Raw genomic sequence first — 18,042 nt, forward strand, 5'->3', positions numbered from 1 at the left:
CATATACTGTAATACCAGTAACAATTTAAACCTATACTTTCACCCCTGTTAATTACTCTAATTGCCGCTCACCAGCTCTGCTTATTTAGTTCCACCAGTCACAGAAAGATATGTTTTGGCAAAATAACAAAATAACTGGTTAAATAAAGAAACTAATCAAAATCTGTTGATAATAAATGATGTTCGTAGAACTGTTGTGTAAAAGCATTATCCCACTCGGCCATGCTGTATTGCTGAACATCGGCACAACTGTGATGCCTTGGTCAGAACCACATGTGCTGTTAGGAAAGGCATCAATCAGAAAAGAGGTACAAGAGGTACAAAAGCTGGATCTTTAGAAGGCCATCATAAACAACACATGGAAACATTGGAAACAAAAAAGACACAAAGAAAATGTATATGACAAGAGACCTACTGCAACATTAAAGCAGCTGCAATAACATCTGGTCAGTCCCTAGCTGTGACAGCAAGCTCTCATATTTTTTACTTGTCTATCGTATAGAGTCGGGAAGCTAAACAAAGACAGCTTGTCACCCAAATAACACCACTTTTCCACTGTGAGTTGTGATCCATAGTAATGATGATGACGCAAAGCACAAATCCAACAAAGTCAACAAAGCAATGGAGAGCTTCAGTCAGAGCCGAGATGGAAATTCTCGATCAAAAATCTGTGGAATGACTTGTAAAGCACTGACAATTTGATAAACATGGAGTGATTTGATAAAGAAGAGTGGAAAAAGATTTTCTCAGATCAAGATTTGCTACTGGAAGCTGAGAGGCTGAGTGATGTGTAACAGGCAAAAGGTGCTTTAACAAAATACCATTTGTGGAAAGTGATTTGACTTCAAATAAATTTATATTTCTTTTGTTCATTTTACTAGCTATGCTAAGTATGCATTTTCTGCTTCATGGTGAAAAAGAATTTGGAGTTTATTTTATTGGCTGCAGCAGAACAGATTTATACTTATAGTGGCTGTATGGCTTATGCACCTATGGAGCTATGAGATGATAATATTAGCCACAAAGCCACCCAGATTTTAAGGATAATTTCCAAAATGATTCTAAATCTAATTTATAGAATGATCTGATATTGTTGAAAAACCAAACCCATAACCTTTTTGACTAATCTCTGAGTGAGTTGGTTGATTTTGTGGGAACAGTCACAGCTGTCGCGGATTGTCCAGTGACACCCAAACCTTTTTTACTCCTCGCTCACTCCAGGGAGCTCATATGGTACGGCAGCTTCCCCTTCTCCTCGGCTACACATGGCATGGTTGGCGTCTGGTAATGGCTAAGGACCTCAGACATTCTCCACTCAATAAAAGGGAGACATGAAGCTCAGTTTGGGGTTTGAAAGTCAGGAGAAAGAGTGGCACGTTCAGAGTCATACACACTGTGGATTTTAAAAAAGATAGAGAGAAAGAAGACATTCTGACCTGCTCTTTTTGTTATTCTATTAATAATTATTGTAGCCTTTATTGACCTTGAATGAGTGTAATTGTGCTTTGATCCAAAGTAGGAATCATACAAGTGAATGAAATTAGAGTTAGCACCAGTCTCTATTTTTTTCCATTGGCAAAGGTTCGATTGATCAGAAAATGAAATAAATATTAATCCAGTCCAATCAGTAGTATGCGATGAGGTATAGAAGACTTTATGAGGTCTGGCTTATCTCCTTTAACACAGTGTTATCTGTGTAGTGGTAAGAAGGGATGACAAATGAGCAAGAACGGGCACCGTAACTATGCAATGCAACTAGGGATATTAATTTCCTTTCAGTTCCAAAAAACAGTTAATCAAACCTTCTCATTTTAGATTGACCTGGAAATGAGATGAAAGTGAAATATTTTCGCAGCATTCCCATTCAGTTATCCTTCACCCAGAGGATGTTTTTGCCTCCACCTGCCCAATGCGAGATCAAAAGTGATGGTACGAGTGACGTCAGGATTTTAATTCTTAAGCACAAAAGCAAATATTGCACTTATAGCAGTTTCTCGTTGCTGGGGCTCGGGAGCTCTGGCGAAGCTAAGGGAGTTTTTTTTTCTCTCCAATCCACAAGGCGTGGAGGTGACCTGCTTAATGAGATGAAGGTCTTTGCTGCTTCTCTTTTCATCCTCTTCATAACCGTCAACCTATCTTGTCTTTACTCACTTTTTCTCTCTCTCTCTTATACCTGAAGGTGTGAGTTTCACACGCACAATTAGCATTTTGTGCAATATTTAGTGAAGACACACACAGCACCATGGGCCCGAGAATGTTATTTAGGACTGTAGCGAGAAGAAAACAGAGACAGTTTTCAGTTTTTAAAGCAGCCGGTGCCAAAAGAAATCATAAATTAAAGGTTAAATGAGGTGTAATTATTTTACATTTTACTTCATTTACATGTCTTTTTGTAAATGGTTTGGTAAATTAGTAATATTGGTTATATTTTTGGGGGGAGCTGGAACAGATTTCCTATTGGAAAATACATATAAATTTTTGTTTTTAGAACTCACCTCCAGAATGGATTAAATTTGTAAGTACCACTGTAATAATTTTTTTTTTATGACCACTTTAATTAATTCATAACAGGATGCTCCTATAGTGCCTTCAATCTACAGCATGAATAGTGTTTCCTTTATAAAGACGTTTCATTAAAATTTGGATGAGAAAAAAAATCACTAAACCCATTTCATATCTCATGTTATGCGCATTATACATAAGGAAAACAATTCCTAAACCTAAAAACATTTATGACACAGTAACATGTTCGAACAGAAAGTTGCATCATATAAAGAAGAAGACAAATAGACTAACTTAAGTTTTTTCCTTCTGTCATCAATGATATTGTTATTGGCCTATTGGAAGTAAATGGTTAATTACAAATGGTTTTATTTCAGCTAAATCACTAGAATATTTTTTTATATTTTCACACTTACACCATTTATATCCTTTTACTTTTAATCCTGCAAACCCAAAACTGAGAATGAGGTTTAAATGAGTGTTACTGCTACAAAAAATGTAAAAATCATTCAAGAAAATATTACTTGTCGTCTGCGTGAGTGTGGTACGCCTGACTCGTTTATCATAATCCATTAGTGCTTCATGAAGAAATGCAGTACAATGCCTGGAACGGGAACTTTATAAATATACACAGTGGAGAAATGAGGAAAGGTCCAGTGCCATTGTGAAACCACTCCATGAACACAATCTAATCTCCCGAGAGGAAGCTGAGCGCCGCAGGAATCTTCCTGTTGGCCTTTCGGTCTGGGCAGCGTTTATCGCCTTTCTAGTGCAGCTCCCAGGAAAGTGAACACAGAACCTCAGTGGTGAAATTTACTAAATGATAGCAGTATGAACAGCCCTGATATGGATTATATCCCTGTGTGCGGTACTTAAAATCGAATATTTTATTATCATAGTAAAAAAAACAAACCTTGATGATACTACACTGTATTACAGACAGCTTATCTCTTTCAATGCTAAAGTAAAATGTAAATATTTTGATGTTTTCAGGGCCATAAACATGAGCAGAGCCGTCTCACAGTGTCACAGCCTGTTCAAAAACACTCGCATGTTTAGCCAGATGTCTGTCTCCTTACCTTCCATTCACTTAATCTGCCAAGATGGATAAAATCACAGCAACGGTCTGCATCCTCGTTTAACATCTCTGCACATCCACCTCTTCCTTTACTCTATCTACGTCCTCTTATTTCACTCCCTCTCTCCTGTTCCCTCATCAGTCAGTCTGCATTAGAGTCTGAAAAAAGAAACTCCAGCATCAATAAATAAGAAAGGACGGTGCATACATTTCTCCATCTTGTCGCTGATGCACTTAAATAACCTCAAGTTTAGTCTGATTTTATACTAATTATTATTTTTTTTTAAACCATCAAAATAATTTGTGTTAATTTTAATGCACTTTAACTTTTGGGGAAGATTTCTAAACATAAGGAAAGGTTTATAGCATGCCAGCAGGGATGTGTGAACCCACTGGATGTCATTGCATACTGTCAGGTACTTTGGTTTTCTCCAGGGAGCACTCTTTTTTTTTTTATGTTTTTCTAATAAAGATCTTATCTGTTAGTTAATAGAAGCAGTGATGCATGATTCATAAAGGACAGTTACCATGATGCTCCTTGCCTGTCCCTTTACATTTGTAGACACAAGGCTAGGCATTTGCTAGGCAGGGTCCAGTGACATGACTTTTTTTGGCTGACTTGGTCTCTACTCAAGACAGCAGTCCCCGGATTCCCACATCGTAAATCTGTTCAGCTGGGGTTACTTTGCGTGAAGAATGCACACAGTCGCAGTTTGGCAGGAACACTGTTCCAGTACTACTAGACTGGGCATGGCTCTCAGCCAAGACAAAGCAGATTGAGCCCATAAGGAAGCCCTCATGTTCTATAATTAAAAACCATTTACATGCATGCATGGTTTGGGATTTGCATGTTATTATACTCATATATTCATTAGCCTTCCATTTGCATGGGTAAAAGGACAATAAAACGAAATTAACCAAAGGAAATTCTGGAGATGAGATATTAGTAGAAAGCATTGCAGTCATGCAACTAAAAAACCTTTTTTTCCTCTATCTTTCATTTTACTTTGTCAGCCGATTTACCACGGAATCTCGTATTCTTTCTCGCGCTCAGCAGTGTAATGTGCTCTCTCTTTCCTCTACCTCTCGCCTTCACTCTCCCTGTGTCAATAAATAGACCCTCTGGGGCCGAAACCTGCCTCTTTGCGTGGGCGTCTGTGCTCACGCTGAGCCCCGGGCCTCGTCTCCACATCACACGTTCGTGCTATGATCAGGCTCGATAATGCTGATGAGGATGGAATAGATGAAGCCGAGGTCACGCACTCTGTTACACACCGATGCACTATACATAATGGTGATGCATGATCATATTATTACATGCTGAGCATTTTGACGTTTTTGCTTTCCTAAATCTTCCCTACTTAATAAGTACACCATAAATACTTTTCCATTTTCTGGTCCAAATATAATACAGAAAGCTGACCTTTACAGAATAGCACATCATTACACTGGTTTGTTGAGCATGCACTTTTTTCTTAGAAAGGAAAGTCTGTTCTTTACACATTGCTTTTTATAACAAAGTATTGTGGGATTGGGTCTTCAAACAAAAGCAGTCCAGTAACAAACAACATGTATACAATATATATATATATATATATATATATATATTTTTTTTTTTTTTTTACTCATTCGTATACAAGAGTGAGTCAAAAATTATCCCCACTCCAGTTATAGTAAAACCTCTACTGGCTGCACTGCTGTGTAGGTGTGAACATGTTGCATCAGTTGATTTGTAAGTGCAGTGTGAGCAAAAATGAACACCACACTTGTTTGTATATCTGCAAACAAAATGTAGAGAGATACTCTAAAGACGGTGAAACTCCTGGTGACGAGATACAGATTCATCACTATGAGTCTGAGCGTAAATGGAACAGAAACATCCTCAATTACCGTCTGAAAAAAAAAAAGTCGATCATCAGCTGGAAAATTCAACAAAGCACTGCTATCTGAGGGCGTTGTGATCTTTTATGACGATGCACGTCCACACACTTTTGCCCACACTCTGGAAACACTTCATTTTGAGGGGTTAAACCATCCTTTTTATAGTCCTGATCTCTCTACTTGGCTTTGTTACATTTGCAAAAGAATCTTTAATTATGGAATAAATTTCTATTGACAGATGGACAAAGTGTCTGTAAATGATTTTTTCTAGAATAAGAATGATTTATTTGTCATTCAATTCTCTGAATGATGTATTTGTCTTTTCTAAAAGGAAATTAAAATGAATTATACAACCACAGTGTGGGTGATTGCTTACTCACCTCTCGTATGTTTTTATTTTAATAGTGTTAAAGTTGCATGAAACATGTCAAGCTCCTCCTACGTGGAGGGACGTAGCCAGAGGTGGGTAGAGTAGCCAAAAAATATACCCAAGTAAGCGTAGCTGTACTTCAAAATAATATTACTTAAGTAAAAGTAAAAGTAGTCATCCAAAATATGTTTCATCATAATGCCTGATTTCTTTTTTTTTTTTTTGGTACAAAATGACATAATGTACAAATTGTGACATTTCCAAATAATAAAATAAATGAATCAATTAATTAAAAAAATATATAAAACTAAATATCTTTACAAAATAGCAAATTAAAGAATAAGAAATGCAAATTTCTTAATCTCCTTTTTTTACAATATAAAGCTTGTGAAATAAATACCTACTATAGGTAACATACAGGTACAGTGGGGCAAATAAGGATTTAGTCAGCCACCAATTGTGTGAGTTCTCCAAGTTAAAAAAAGATGAGAGAGGCCTGTATTTTTCATCATAGGTATACCTCAACGATGAGAGACAAAATAAGAAAAAAAAAAAATCCAGAAAATCACATTGTAGGACTTTTAATGAATTAATTGGTAAATTCCTGTGTGAAACTTTCTCTCACAGGCCTGTGACTTCTTCTGTAAGAGGCTCCTCTGTCCTCCACTCATTACTGGTAGTGGCATCTGTTTAAACTCGTTATCAGTACAAACAGTAGCTAATTACAAACTAACTCTCTACAGCACGAAATCTAAATCTATCTAATTAGAGTAAGTTGAGTTCTCCCAACATGGAGCCCACACACTGGTGCAGAGGATGTCGCTGTGTGGTCTGCTATAAGTTTATAATACATTTTTAAAACTTTAAATGTATATTCTTAATGTATATGTCTGTAAAGCTGCTTTGCTCTGCATTTATTTAATTGAATTGAAATATTTCAATTGAACATTGCACAATGTTAAAATATGAAGTGTGATTAAATAAAAATTTAAGTGTGGTCATTGACAAATAAGAGTGTAATTCGAATGATAAGACTTTATAAATCCATTTTTTGACTGTCAAAAAGGCAGGAATAAGGGAATATACACTACGGTTCAAAAGTTTTAGAACACTTTCTAACTCCATGATGGTTCCTGATTTTTATTTCTTTCTACATTGTAAAGGAATGCTGAAGGCGTCCAAAAAATGCATTAATCTCCTTTGAACAGTTAATGGTGAGATGTTTCTGCTACTTCTGCTCTGTAAAGACTTTATAACGCCTCTAATCTGAGGTGCTGGTTGTTAATTGGTCATTTTTCAGGGTGATAACTCTTAATGAACTTCTGGTCTGCGGCAGAGGTAGGTTTTGGTCTCGGCCTCCTGGGACGGCCTTCATGAGAGCCAGTTTCATTATGGTGCTTGACGGATTTTGCGAATGCACTTGACAATACCGTTCTTGCAAGAACTATTACAGAAAGGCATATGTTGTTGGTCTTTCGGCTTCTCCTGGCAAGAGGTCGCCACAGCGGAATACCCAGTCTGCACTACAACCTGGCAAAGGTTTTACGCCGGATGCCCTTCCTGACGCAACCCACCCATTTTATCCGGGCTTGGGATCGGCACTGCATCCAGTGGCTGGGGTTTGGGCACTGGCTGGAAATCGAACCCGGGCCTTGCGCATGGCAGGCGAAACACCTACCACTGAGCCACCAGTGCCCTAATTACCTAATTCCATATGTATTATGTTATAGTTTTGAAATCCCCAGTATTGTTGTAGAATGTAGAAAATAAATCACTAAACAAAAACAAAGAAATTTGCAAGTGCAATCTATCTTAGATTGTGCTTATTAAAAAAAAGATAAAAAATTTGAATATACTTTCTAGCATATGCTGTTTCATTAAGAAATTCTAAATACAAACACCATTTTCTATTCACTTGCTATATCAGTGATATTCCTAGTGCCTAGCATAGACTGGGCATCTGGAGTACTAGGGTTTTGTCCAAAGTTTACCAAAAACACTAAAGTTTATCAAATAGTTTTACAGATCCCTTCCTGATAACCAGTTTAGTTTGGTCCACAGAACTATATGAAACTGTCAGTTATCAGATGCCCAATTATTTATAAAGCTACAGAAATGTGGACGTAACTAACTTCTTGGTAACCTTTTGTCAGCACGCCGACGTCGGGCCAAAGTTGGGCAAATGTCTTTAGTATCTTAGTCATCCAAGACAAAGAGAAGAACTGTATCCCAGATAGCACACCGCGGAAGGGCCCTCATTGGGACAACGGAGTATGCGTTTGGCCAATGCTGGCATCAGTGGTTGTCCCAATGTCACCTTGATCCATTGGTGGGGCCAAAGAAAGAGTGGCCTAATATTGGTTTCAGTAGATAATGGCAAGGGGTGTTGGGGGTGTTGGGGGTGTTGATGGAAACAAAAAACATCCCGTCTGTAAAACCACCATCCGCCTTACTATTCTCTTTAGATTAATAATCCTGTGTATTATGTGACATTTGTTATTAAAATGCAAAATTAAAGCTCTATACGTATGATCATCTATGCACTATAAATAACGACAATTAGCCAATCAGAATTCAATATTGTAATGCATTGCTCACAATTTTGCAGTGGCCAAGAGAACAGTTTAAGCACAGCTTTTAACATCTTTCAAAAAGAAGAAAACTATATAGTATGATACATACGCACTAATCCTCAGAGCAGAGACGCGATGAAAACGAAGGATTCAGTATAGCACAGGAGTTTTTGAAATGACAGCTTTATAGATTATAAAAGATTTTTTTTTTTCCAATTTGTGTAATTTCATTCTCAATTCAAAGAAGAGGTTTTGTTTTTTCCATAACCTTTGTGGCTTCACCTACATGCTTGGGTGCAAAAGGGTCAAAAATAGATTTTTAACTGCCATAATAGTGATTTGAGTATTTGTGTGTGCGTATGTGTGTGTGTGTGTGTGTGTGTGTGTGTGAGAGAGAGAGAGAGAGAGAGAGAGAGAGACTGTTTGTTTTGATGGCTACAAGTTAATTTAAGTAAGATTATATTTTGTTGATAAAACTATTCCTAAAAAAGTGACATATTCCACAATCATTTTGTATGGTTAGTTGTAGCCCCCCACCCCTCGGCAAAAAAAATAAAATAATAAAAATTTACCACACCTCCCCCACTAAACTTTTTTTTTTTTTTACAATTCGACCACTGCTATAAGGAAACTGCAGAACACATAACCTGATGGACTGTTTATTGTTGCCAAATATTTAAACCATGCAAACCTCAAGTCACTGCTCCCTACATTCCATCAGCATGTGGATTTGGCAATGAGTGAGGTGAATGCACTGGATCTTGTTTACAAAAACATTCATGGTGCATAAGAGGTGGAACCCCACCCCCACCTCAGCTACTTAGACCAAATCGCTGGTATTGCTGGACCACATCGCTACTCCCGGCATCCAGACTAATAGTCAGGCTCTCCTAACCAGTTCTGAGGCAGATTAAAACCTGGCCACCAGGAGCCATCTCTACTCTTCAGGCTAAAACAAATAGCAATTCTGATAACTTGAAGGAGGACATGGCATCAGTGACTAGCTACATTAAGTGAATTGATAAAATTACTGTCTCCAAGGTCAATACACACATAGTGCAACCAAAAGCATAAGTACAGCAAGGGCCAATCAGATAGCCAAAGCTTCTATATATACCCAAAGAATCCACAGCAATTTCCATGACAGGGCATTTAGCCCATCACCAACTACAGGACACTTTTTCTTATATTCCTAATTCCTTCTTAATATTGTGACTGTAATACCTACCCTTCCTTCGGTTTCAATTTCAATTTCAATTTTTTATTTATAAAGCGCTTTTAACAATTGTCATTGTCACGAAGCAGCTTTAAACAATCAAATTTTTTTTTATAATTTTGTATGAAATGTGAGTGTGTATGAATCAAGATGATCAGATAGTCCCTGATGAGCAAACTGAGAGCGACGGTGGCAAGGAAAAACTCCCTGAAATGGTAATAGGAAGAAACCTTAAGAGGAACCAGACTCAACAGGGTCTATCCAGTCCTGAACTATTGAGTGACTGCGGTCACAAGTCCTCAGAGAACAGCTGTCTGCATCAACCAAGGTCAGGTTCATCTTCATGGTAAAGTGGAAACGTTCACAGTCACCACACACATCCCAAACAGACCACATGGGCCTCCATGTGACGAGATGTCCAACAAGGAGTGGGGCACCAGGACAGGTCAGACAGGTCTAAAGGGCAGAAGGGGTCTGGATCACTGGCAGCTCAGGAGTGACATGTGTCTCTTCATTCATCCGGCGTTTGTTGACAGTGAGGTGATTGGTTGCTTTACATCTCAGTTCCCCCTCATGTCTGTGTTTCCTTCTGGCTCTCCCATTTTGGTTATGCTGTCATAGTTAGTCCTGCCTGAGTCTCTGCTTGCACTCTGCACTAAATATACATTCACCTTACATACATACATTCACCTTACATCACATACATTATGTGACTGTGACCATACCTAACTGTTATCTCTCCTCTTTTGCTCTCCCCTCTCTGGTTTTCCCTTCCCCTCTCTCTTCCCCTCTCTCTTTCCCTCTCTCTGTCGAGCTACACATGTCGTTCCTGAGCTGCCAGTGATCCAGACTCCCTCTGCCCCCTGGACCTGTCTGACTCATCCTGGTGCCCCGCTTCTGGTTGGAGTTCTCGTCATGGATGCCCTGTGTGTCTCTTTGGGATGAGTCCAGTGTCTGGGGACGGTTTCACTCTACCATGAAGACGGTTCTGGCCTCGACTGATGTTGCAGCTGTTTCTCTGAAGACTTGACTTGGCTGCAGTTGCTCGATAGTTCAGGACTGTAATTTTCTACAAGTCTACCTGAGCCTTCAATAACTACCTGGACTCCATATTAACATCAATTAACATCAACTGTTATAGCTGAACTGGCTGCCACCTAACACACAGTATGAATGCAGATCAATTCCTGCTCTCTGTTTCACCCAGATGAGGATGGGTTCCCTGTTGAGTCTGGTTCCTCTCAAGGTTTCTTCCTATTACCATCTCAGGGAGTTTTTCCTTACCACTGTTGCTCTCAGCTCGCTCTTCAGGGACAATCTGACCATTTTGATTTATGCACACTCACATTCCATACAAACTTAAATAATTATTTTGATTGTGGAAAGCTGCTTTGCGACAATGACAATTGTAAAAAGCGCTATACGAATAAAATAAAATTGAATTGTATTGAATTAATAATGGGGAAAAAAGAGATGCATTATTTTCATTCCAATGTCAAATCTACACAGTTTAACTAAAATACAAGCTGACCTGCAGTCTGGGTCAGGAGATCACACATGGCAATGTGCATCAATGTGATGGAATATGTAAAATAATTATAATACAAAAAGTTATTCAATTTGCTACTTCTGTATATCAAAGAAACAAAACCCTGAACAAAACCTTGGGTTGGGTTAGAATTAGCCTTCTTTAACCATGAGGAAAAACTATAGAAATTGTTTTCCCTAAAAGTAAAAATGGTCTCATAAACACATTACATAGCCTTTCTGCTTCTTGTGCAATTTTAGAAACATCTTAATCATAGGACTCAAGTAAAATATTTTATATTTAGGCATTATTTGTTCTACCCCTTCCCATTATTATTATTATTATTATTATTATTATTATTATTATTATTATTATTATTATTAATTGTTAATCAAAGAGACACTCCTAACCCCTAAGACTAACATTTTTATGTTCTTTGCCAAATATAGAATTTTAGTGCCAGTGTAGCAGAGTCAATGATTCCACTTGCCAAAATTTGCCCTCATTTACATTATTTTGTAATTTGTATTGTAATATATTACAATATATTTGTCACTTTTCATTTCATATATATTTATTTATTTATCCATTGTATTAAACCCAATGAGACTGATGCTGCCTGTTGTATGTGTCACTGGCTCCCTTCCCTCCTCACCGCCTCAATAAAATTGAAGCTCCAAATGATGGTGGGTTGCTCGGAAACAAACTATTAAAATTTTTTAGATAAGTACACACACACACACACACACACACACACACACACACACACACACACACACACACACAAATACACATAAATAACGTTATGACCACCCGCCTAAAAATTAAGCTCTCCTTCCTACATTAGCTCTTCTATCGGACTTTTAGCCATCACTATTTGGCCCTTTGGCACATTTAGATTATTTACCCATCTTCTTAACATATAAATAATATAAATCAGAGATACATAAATATCAATTACTGTACATTTATTGTAGTTAATGGCATTTTTTTTAACAGAACAATTACATTCATAAAGAAATGAAATGAGGTAGATTAAACAACAGAAATGAGAACATCAGTGCCATCAAAGCAACACATGGTTAATCGAAAACATAAAACATATTCTGGGTTATTTAAAAAGTTTTTGTTAAATACATAACTACATATTTGTTCTATCATAATATCAGTGTCTTCAGTATTAATATACAATGTTGAAAACAATAAACATTGAAGGACAATCACTGAATTTGAAGGTGTGTCTAAACTTAGATAAGTAGAAAGTAAAAACTGGACTATATTTTCACTATCAAAATCAAAATTATAACGAATTTATAATATTATAATTGGATTAAATGTTGTTGAACATCAATGACAAGTGATTTATTTACCTGCCAAGTAAATCTATTTTCACGTCTCTCCAGTTGTGTTTGTCTTTCAAATAGTTAACTGAATTAACAGCTGAGGTTTAAAGATCAGTGTTGGAATTCGCTTAAAAATATGTATTTTTTTTAAGTATCCTAAAGTATCCAATCCATGTATAATGCATGTTTTTTTTGTCAGTGGGCTCTGTTTTATCCCTCCTCCTCTGGTGTAGGCTCTAGGCCCTACACAGGATAAGAGGTACAGTATAGACAATGGATGGATTTCTAAATATGCTATAAATATATAAATAAGCCCCATAAATCAGCTAGATTTAGCAGAGTTCTAAGTCTTTTTATTTTTTAAATAGCAAAGGGCGAATAAAAAAGTAACTAACTAACTAAATAAGTTGAACTTTTAACAATTAATGTTAAGACATGCAAATGGGAAAAAAAAGATTTAGCCTGCTTTCCAAAATATTTACATAAATTCTGTATTAGTCAAATGCACGCTACAGTAATTTCCTTTTGCAAGCATGATGTCCACAGAGGTCAAGTGCCCAGACACACAATATGGCCAAACCTATGTTGATAGCTGGCCATTATACATACTTATATATACTTGTTGAACATCCCAATCCAAATATAGCAAAATGTTTTATAGGATCTTTTTCCCAGGATAGGATATTGCCAGGATAGCTCTGGATCATGACCCTAATCAGTATGAGAAATATACTAAGGATGAATAATAATAATAATAATAATAATAATAATAATAATAATAATAATAATAAATGAATGAATGTTTAAGTGAATCTTTTAACATTAGGACTTTTTAGGTTTGATTAAAAGCATTTCATTCTCTGATTGGTCTAGTGTAAATTACTTAAATAAAAAATTTTAAGAATGCATTACAAAAGAACTATTCACAAGAGAAAGATTAAATTAGAACCACAGCTAAAGACTTAGGGACCATAACTCTTTTTTTTTTTTTAATCATTTTCATTATTCTATCTTCTTCTGGAAAACATCTCCATCTGGTTGCTCTCTCCAATGAAATGTTGTGTTGTCTGCCATTCCATACTCCTGTACTTTCTGCTTGATCTAAAGAACAAAGCGTGATATTAATGCATGGTGGCAATACGAATCCAGTACTAACGCTCCTGATAGTATGGTTATATAAACAGGCTGGAAGCAGAATATGAGAAATGCTTTTTTTTTTAGATTGTTAAAGCTAATATTGCTCCCACTATTTGCTGTTTGACTCAAAGCATGAGTTTTCAATATTTTTCTTAAAACTCAACCAATTCCAATCATTGATCCTAAATTGTATACTTAAGTAACCACAAACACAACAGTAGGCAAATGTATCTGCCGTGCTAAAACGATGGGAAATGAAGCTTTGAAAAAAAAAAAACCTATCCTTATAACCCAAACAATTTTGACCTCTGTGAGTCAATGAACCCACACACAAAGTGTTCTATATCTTGCGTAATTTTAAAATAAAACCACATTTTTCTTAAAATTACAAAAATAAAGATAGTTCCTAGTTACCGCATTTAATTCACAATGCACTGAAATAAGTGTATAATAACAGACCATAGGACATGATTTATGTTATATATTTAATGACAAGGTGATGTAATGAAGTGGATTTTCAGTAACCAGCTTTATTAAGAATGAGTGCTTTAATATAAACTTTGCAGCTCTACTGCTGTCCGAACCCCCGGCATACACCTGTTATACACCTTCTGGCAAATCAGAATCCAGCTGCACTGATATCATGACCAACCTTTTGGTCTGTTTTGTTTCTATAGTCTATTTCGATACAAGGTACAATAGTAAAAGCTTCACCCACCTGCTCCAAGATGGCCTCCTTTACCACAGGTTCATTCACATCCTGATTGGACTGGACTTTCACTTTGATGGTCTGTTGTTTTTTTGAGTACACATCTGGATGCAAAAACATAGTTGATTATATAAATAAACATGATAATTAACTGTAACCATATAAATAAAAATGCATCAATTCATAAAACTCACCTTTTTGACAATAGAAAGGCATTATTTCTGAGCACTGCGCATCACCAGTCTCACCATTATAGATATAACCACAGGTTTGATTTCCAAGGGCATTATCAGGTTTTTTAGGTATCCATGGCATGGCAGATATATTAGTCTTGTCTGACCACTTCCAGGGTTCTCTGTGCAGTCCAATCCAACATAATCCAATGGGCCCTTTAATTAATTGCAGTATAATGGAGTTTTCTGTTGAGTTTCTTGCGCTGGCCAGGTCCGTGTGATACTGTCTGCAGTAGCTCCGAGCATCATACCATGAAACTTTGGAATTGATCACAATGTACCTACTATTGCCAGTGTATCTGTCTGTAAGAATTTATAATATTATTGATAACTGTTATGACCAAATGCTTTTTTTCACCTCTTATGCAACAATTAGTTTATCTAAAGATTTGTTAATATCATTATTTTTAAACATTCTGTAGGCAAAGGGAAAAATCCTTTATCATTCAGGGTAAAAAGTCATAGTAGTACTAGAAGCTGTGGTGAGCAACACATTCTCACACTTTATATATTTATAACAATTTATTAATTAGATATAATTATTAATTGTCTTTTTGTCATATAACATTTATTTATGAATTAGACTTTATTTTACAAATAAAATAACACACAGTTCAGAGTATTTGTGAACTGATAGCAAAGTAAACAAAATTTTGTTGCTTACCATCAAAGCATGTAAAGGGATATTTATTTGTACAATACATGTCCCACCAACCAGTAGTGGAATCCAACATGGTGCACTCATAATTTTCATTATCAGGCAGTAAACCATACCATTGTGTCACACTTCCCAGTGACTCATTTCCCAGGGACCAGTGCCAGCCACTGATATCTGTGTACAGTCCAATCCAAGCCTTGGAACTAAATAGTTTGGTCCGTGCCAAATTAAACAGTTTCACGAAGTCATTATTGGTTTCAACGGTGGCCAGGTCATCAAAGTTGGCACGGCAGTAAGCCTGAGCATCATTCCAGTTTTTTGCCTGCTCGATCAGTTTGAACTCACGGTAGGCAGGCACTAATTGTGAGGAGACCCCTGTGGAAATTTAAGCACTATTGAGTTTATGAAAGGACTTAATTTGTTTTCTGGAACATGGGTTTTTATTTTATTGTTGTTTTTTGAAGGTTTTTTCCATATCAAGGCTACAACTACCACCCAGGAAGGGCAGAGAAAGTGTCATCATATTACCTCTAAGTCACTTGTCATTCATACACTCCTTTCGCTTACATGAGATGCTTGTGATTGATGAAACCTTGGCCATCAGCTCTTTTCAGGCCCCCAACTGTGAAAGGCTACAGCATCACCCGGGATTCCAACTTACAATCTCTGGATGATAGGATGAGCACTTTACTGCAGTGCCACTCAGGGGCCATTGATGTTGTTTAACATCTGATCACTTTCGCATAACTTTTATTGCTATATTATCTGGTGCCATTAACAAATTGTTATTTCTTTATTTAATTTTCTCATGTTTGTATTCTCCCAGGGCCTTATAACATGTAATGGGATTTCTCTTAACTGTATGTGTTATAATACAGCATGTGGCATTAAGCATTTGAACATTAAAATTGAATTAAACATTTAAAGTATTAAGAATTGGATTGTTTTTATCAGAGTCAAGGAGCTGTTCTTTTTACTATTTACATTAGTGATCAGTTAAGTATGGAATAAAACACTATCATGCTGCTATAGTAAAGTATTAAGAGTTGAGGTGATATGAAGTATACAGTACTGTAGTTGTTGTTACCACCCATATTTGATTATTTTGTTCTTACAGCTTGTAACTATTTATTACTACTATACCCCAATAAATTTCCCATGAATTTAAGTCTTCAGCCACTGTACAATTATGTTGTTTAAAGAAAGTTTAAAGAAACATATGCCAAACAAATTTCTGTTTTAAGTGACTGTACATTCCTTTTACAATACAATTTTAACGTTTAATTTAGTGATTCAAATGGTGAAAAAATTACAACCCAAGGGCCCAAGCACTAGTGTGTGCAGAGAGTGTAATTGCGTCTAAGTAAAGCTGAGCCATGGTTGTGGCACAGGGTCTCCACAGCGCCCCCTGGAAATCCATCTGCATAGCTCATATCCACTTGTACAGATACGATTGAAACCTGGTACACTTAGATCTCATTGAGCTGATTGGCTTTCATACCCCATGTCATGGGATTTGATTAACAGGAAGTCAGTTATTTTGGGTTGTTTAAAAAAAACCTACCCAATAGAACGTAATATACTCCTTCTAGGGGATTCATACAATCACCATCATACCAGGCCCTTGTGATCTCAAGACACTGATAATGAAAAATGTTGAAGGATTTTTTCATATCTGGAATGGGTCAGCCTTGAAAAGAAATCTCTAATATTTCATCCCTTAATTTCCACTAATTTGGTTCAAAATCAACCAGAATAATGTCAAGACATGGCTAATGTAAAGCTGTTAAGGAATTTTTGATATCTTGGTGTTGCTATGGCCAGGATTTACAGTAATTAAGGACATAATAAAAGAAAGGGAATGTTCCTATATCTAGAAAGTTCTAATGTTTCAAAATATTTTACATAGGGAGAGCAAGTGGAAGTGAGGAAGGTTGCTTATTTTAAGGACTTTGTGATGCTCAAGTAACACACCATACGTATTTACATTTATTAATGTTGATACTAGGCATGGTTTTGGCCTGACTCGTACAGTACTAAAGAATGTCCACTAGATGATGACCTAGGGCAAGAAATCCTCCTTTTGCACCACAGGCTTTTTTTTACCTTTATTCTTTTTTTTAAATAGGGCTTAAGCCCTATAAAAAAGTTCACAATGTTTTATATATAGTATAGAATGTATAGGCAACGTTCACATTATATATATACTGTATATAACTAAATAGATAGACAGATAGAACTAATATATCTTTTACATTATCTTGTACTGTACATGCCCTTTGCCCACTGTGATAGCACACGTGCTTGTGCCCAAACATTGAGGCTTGGTATATATAAAGGGTATAATAATTACCCTTTCCTCATTTATACTAAATGGAATGCGAATCTCAATAACTCAAAAAACAAAAAAAAACCTAAACAAAACAAAACAGAAGGCATGCTATGAAGAATCAAGATCCACATTTATATTCTATGCTTAATATTTAATTATTTTTGCTTCTGTCTCATCCAGGAGTCGGCAACCCATAAACACTCAAAGACCCATTCGGAGCCGTTTCCCACAGGAAAGAAAACACCAGGAGCCACGAAACCCTTTGGACATCTACAAGGAAGATAACACTGCATACATTGTTTTTTTTACCTTTATGCTATGTATTTAAAAAAAAAACTATGTTTTTGCATCAACTGTGTTGCATTTATGAAATCAATGAACTGCTACAGAGAAAAATTATTTCTGCATGCAACAAAAACATTTTAAACTCTGAAAAAAACTTGCTGGGTTGAAGGCATAAAATACTTAATGTCTATGTGAGT

The 18,042-nt window shown here is 36.4% G+C and overlaps 1 protein-coding gene across 1 annotated transcript; it reads right to left on the reverse strand.

Annotated features, from left to right (window-relative positions):
- Window positions 1-13,493: 13,493 nt before the first annotated feature.
- LOC128541257 (C-type lectin BfL-1-like) lies at window positions 13,494-15,362 on the reverse strand. Its single transcript, XM_053511600.1, has 4 exons — window positions 15,235-15,362; window positions 14,532-14,873; window positions 14,347-14,441; window positions 13,494-13,592 (listed from the first exon to the last, which is right to left on the reverse strand). The coding sequence occupies exons 1-4, from the start codon at window positions 15,302-15,304 to the stop codon at window positions 13,494-13,496; spliced, it is 606 nt and encodes a 201-aa protein (XP_053367575.1). The 5' UTR covers window positions 15,305-15,362.
- Between the last annotated feature and the right edge of the window lie 2,680 nt (window positions 15,363-18,042).

The sequence above is a fragment of the Clarias gariepinus genome, chromosome 14 (assembly GCF_024256425.1).
Source record: "Clarias gariepinus isolate MV-2021 ecotype Netherlands chromosome 14, CGAR_prim_01v2, whole genome shotgun sequence".
Classification (NCBI taxonomy): domain Eukaryota; kingdom Metazoa; phylum Chordata; class Actinopteri; order Siluriformes; family Clariidae; genus Clarias; species Clarias gariepinus.

Excerpts from the sequence above, each read along its gene's own strand:
- LOC128541257 (XM_053511600.1), bottom strand. The coding sequence starts at position 15,304 with ATGTTGGATTCCACTACTGGTTGGTGGGACATGTATTGTACAAATAAA. Across the intron at positions 14,442-14,531 it reads GCCTTTCTATTGTCAAAAAG|ATGTGTACTCAAAAAAACAA; the intron begins GTGAGTTTTATG and ends TTTTGCATCCAG. Across the intron at positions 13,593-14,346 it reads AGGAGGCCATCTTGGAGCAG|ATCAAGCAGAAAGTACAGGA; the intron begins GTGGGTGAAGCT and ends TTTGTTCTTTAG.